The sequence below is a fragment of the Ornithodoros turicata genome, chromosome 7 (genome assembly GCF_037126465.1).
Source record: "Ornithodoros turicata isolate Travis chromosome 7, ASM3712646v1, whole genome shotgun sequence".
NCBI classification, from domain to species: domain Eukaryota; kingdom Metazoa; phylum Arthropoda; class Arachnida; order Ixodida; family Argasidae; genus Ornithodoros; species Ornithodoros turicata.
The window spans coordinates 456879-460999 of record NC_088207.1 but is presented as its reverse complement, the minus strand read 5'-3'; the positions used below and the strand labels follow the sequence as shown (position 1 = coordinate 460999).

Below are 4121 nucleotides of genomic sequence, written 5' to 3'. Positions count from 1 at the left end.
AAGAATAAATTTGTTGAGCCAATCAACCGTGTGCAGCTCCAAGTACATGAGTTGACGGAAGCGTTTATTCAAACTGCTGAAGGCATTCTCTATCAGCACACGGGTTGCTGAGAACTTCTTGTTGAACTCCCTTTGGGCTTTTGAGAGGTTCCTGTAGTCCCTGTAGGGTGTCAGGTGATATTGTCTCAAAGGATAGGCTGCGTCACCCAAGAGATGGCACTTGTCACCCTGACACAGGCCTGGAAGCTTAGTGGTCAAGGACGACTGGCGGAAAACACGTGCGTCGTGGGTTCTGCTTGAGCTCCCTACAAGTACGTCAACAGAACGTCTTCTGTTGTCACAGACTGCTTGTAGAGTGATGGAGAGGTAGTGATGCCTGTTGCAGTATGTAGCTGCAACCTTCTTCTTTGGGCACTGGATTTTGATGTAGGATCCATCTATGCAGCCAACCACACCAGGTACCCCAGACACCTGTAAATGTAATGAATTGTCGTTCCATTTCGTATTGTGTAACATGCTACAAAGTACAAAGAAACAGTTACTATACATGCCTTCTCAAAATCCCTAGACAGCTTTTCCATGTCATCAGGAAACGTGAGGACAGTTGGTCCCATTTCAATGATGAAATCTGCAACCCTTTGCAACATACGATGCACAGAGCTCTCCGCCAGGTCGAACCTGCTTGCCACATTCCTCATGCTAGACTTGTTAGCCGCATACCAATATAGTGGAGAGCACACATAATGCATTTTCAGTTCGTCCAGTTCGTCAGTTCGTCCGTTCAGTCCAAAATATCAACACAAAACACAATAAATAAACACATGCTGTTTATCAAGCTTACTACTCCATTCTAGCTTGAAGCACAGTTCTCAGATAAGTACACACTGGTAACAAAATTTCAAAAACTATCTGAACTACATCGCAATAGCAAGAAATAAGGAAGACAACATGAGAGTTGGCCAAGTTGGAAGAGCAAGCACCATCTCATGACATTATATGCGCAAATCGTTGCTCAGAAAGAACACAAATTTTGCGAATGTGGTTGTTATTGTAACTGGATTTAATTACCTGTGTGGGCGCGGTGCTGTAACTAATTCAAGCAATAACAAGAAACAATACAATCAAGTAACAGCCTCGCCACTTTAACATATCAGATGAATGACAAGACATGAGACTCCGCCGACTTCGCTGGTACACCACCGTGATCGCCCGAAGGGCACATCGACGAAGCAGAGAAGCCTGCTGTCAGCGTGTTGGCGACTTCTCGTGACAGTCTGAAATGCCTGCGAAACTATAGTTGCAGAGATACCTTTTAACATAAAAACGTCCGCAAGTATGCACGTTAAATGATACTGAAAATCGTCGCGTACCTCTTCGTCGTTGTATTCGTGGACCACGCTTTCGATGAACCCAAAAACTTTTGGCCGCTCTTGGCTGGCAGTCGAAACATGTCATCAAAGGCACGTTTATACGCGACAGCGACTTCTCAGTCATCGTCCTCGCTCACTGCTTGATTCGGAACTTGAGCTGGTAATGTCTGACTCACCGCTTTCTTCAAGAAGCAAAATCGACAAGGTACGAGGGGGAGGGGGATGGCAGGATAGGCTCGCCGTTGTTGGCCACACAGAAGTGAGTGTCGTCACTACAGAAAAAAAAAGAAAGAAGAAGAACGCAAAGCAAAACAAAACACAAAGGAAGGAAGGACGGACGGATGGAGGATAGAGGAGGTTGAAGGATGGGGATGCGGTGAGGTGCACGAGTTCATCGGGGAGAGTAGAGTATTAGATGGGTCGATGAGCAAGGCCTGTCTTCAGCAGGAAGAGAATGAGGTTTCTTGCTTTGGCGGAACGTTCGGCAGAAGAACCAGCGGGGTAGAGGATGTCCGCTAGCGTGCACGAGGTGGAGCGAGGGAGATGGGCTTCGCGCGCAGAATCGGCAGTCTCGCAGGATGTGTTCAATTGTTTCGGGTTGTTGACAGTGGTCACAGCTGGCGTCACCCCTAGAGCCGATCTTGAACAGTTGAGAGTTGGTGAATGTACATCCAGTGCGGAGCCTATGGAACATGGTCTGGATGCTTCGAGGAAGATTTTTCATGGGAAGAGGGGGTCGTACGACGCGAAATACCGGTCACAGCGGAGACGAATTGCGAAGCGGCCATGTTACCGAAGAAGAAGAGTCAGGAAATGGGAAGCGCGAGCGTCAAGTGATACGTCACAGACAGTTCCGGTTGAATCTGCCTATTTTGGCGGAGCAGTCTCGGTTGCTCCTTGGAGCGACCTTGGCTCGGAGGCCGCTCCAAAGCTCCCATTGGATGACTCCAGAACTGTTCCCAATCTGCCGATAGAACAGACTTGCTCCCGGCGGAGCAGACAGAAATTTTTGCAGATATTTCTGTGTGCATTTTTTGACGTGTTTTCCATGGGTTAGTTCACGTGTGTTACGTGTTTGTGATGGCCAGTAGGCCGTTAGATTTTCGCGATATCGCGTGTGGAATTCTTGCTGGCCCTGGTGAGGACAGGCCCCGAAAGGGTGTATTCGTTCCTTTCAGCCCCAGGACCAGCACCAGGATGAGTGTTCCTTTGATCTGCGGGCTATGCCCGCGAGCGGGCTTCGGCCGTGAAGAATTTAGCTCATATTCAAGTCGGCGGAAGTGAGACTGTCCCTCTGGTTTTACTTGAAACCAATCTCACCGTCGTGACCGTGTCTAAAGCGCCCGTCGGAATGGATGATGCGCATATTGTCTCTGCCCTGGGGCAATATGGCATCATCAAGGACATCCAACGTGAAAAATATGAGCACCCGGAGTTGAGTTCCATTGAGACCGGCAATCGCCGTCTGATAATGGAGATGACGTCTACCGTGCCCAATTTCTTGCGTGTCAGGGGTAAGTGACCCCGGGATGCGACGTGCTTGTTTTCAATGTGGACAGGCTGGGCATTTTAAGAAGGCGTGCCCGGTACCTGTATGCTCTCGATGCGGCGAGGTGGCACATAACACATGTGCTAGGCCTTGTCCAAAATGTGGTGGGGATCATTCATCCATCACGTGCTCGCGGAGACATGGGCGAATCGTGTGGCGACCGTTACTAATGGTTTGGAGACCGATTTCGCTGGTTCAGAGTGCCGTGACAATGTCACTGTCCTGCAGGAAACTGAGGCACCGGCAGAGATTGTTGCTACGGACAATGGGGCTGGTTCGGGGCAGGAAGCCCTCGGACTTCCTGTGCAGGAGCAGTCTGCAACTAAGGTGCAGGAGCAGTCTGCATCCGGAGTAGAGGTGCAGTCTGCTTCTGGGGTTGTAGAGCAGTCTACATCTAGAGTAGTGGAGCAGTCTGCTTCGGGAATAGAGGTGGAACCTGTAGTGCTTCAGGCGAGCGAGGATGCTGCGGGAAAAGTTGTGTGATTTTCTCCCAGCGATTCTTCGCTGGAGAGTGTACCGAGCCATAGTGGTCCGAAAGATATGTGTGGGGTTACGTGCCAGGGTCTCAAGCCGAGGGCTTCAGATTCCTCACTATCCTCTCCTATGTGGGCAAAGAAGCAATAGTCATGTTACTTTCACTATTACTCATGTGTCTAAAAGTTATGACGCTAAATTGTAGTGGATTTAGCAGGAGTCCGAAACAGTTTTGGGTTATTCAGTGGGCCAATAATTTTCTCGTTAATATTCTACTCCTGCAGAAGACTCACCTCTTATCTGCCGGTGCTATTAGAGCGTTGGAAGCGGATCACACAGTTAGGGCGTTTTTTAGCCATGGTTCCCCGCATCGATCAGGCTGGATCAGGCTGTTGGAGGCTGGCTGCTTCCCTGTTGAGTGACTCGGAGGTACATAATGACGTCAAACTGTGGCTCGAGAGTCAGTGCGCTGTCTCTGTTGTTTCGCCAGAATGGGAACAGACGAAGCTCGGAGCCGCGAGACTTTTTCGCCAGTGGCGGGCAAGACGTGCTCGTGAGAGCCGGGAGAAGATACAGCGTCTCCGTCAAGTACTCTCTATCTTGCGTCACCCGGGTTCGAGGGGCTCTGGAAACGACGACGCTATTCAGGACGTACCCAGGAGGATCAGCTCTTTGAAGTTACATGCCTGGGACCAGTTCGCTGCTTCGCAGTCGGTCGAACGCTGGTC

The 4121-nt window shown here is 49.9% G+C and overlaps 1 protein-coding gene across 1 annotated transcript in view; it reads right to left on the bottom strand.

Annotated features, from left to right (window-relative positions):
* The window catches only part of LOC135399433 (putative nuclease HARBI1), a 7072-nt gene extending 5835 nt beyond the window's left edge, over positions 1-1237 (bottom strand). Inside the window, exons 1-3 of the mRNA XM_064631237.1 lie at positions 1155-1237; positions 552-723; positions 5-471 (exon numbers count right to left, since the gene is read on the bottom strand). Coding sequence (XP_064487307.1) covers positions 5-471; positions 552-723; positions 1155-1222 — 707 coding nt within the window. The 5' untranslated portion in view covers positions 1223-1237. The remainder of the gene's footprint in view (positions 1-4; positions 472-551; positions 724-1154) is intronic.
* Between the last annotated feature and the right edge of the window lie 2884 nt (positions 1238-4121).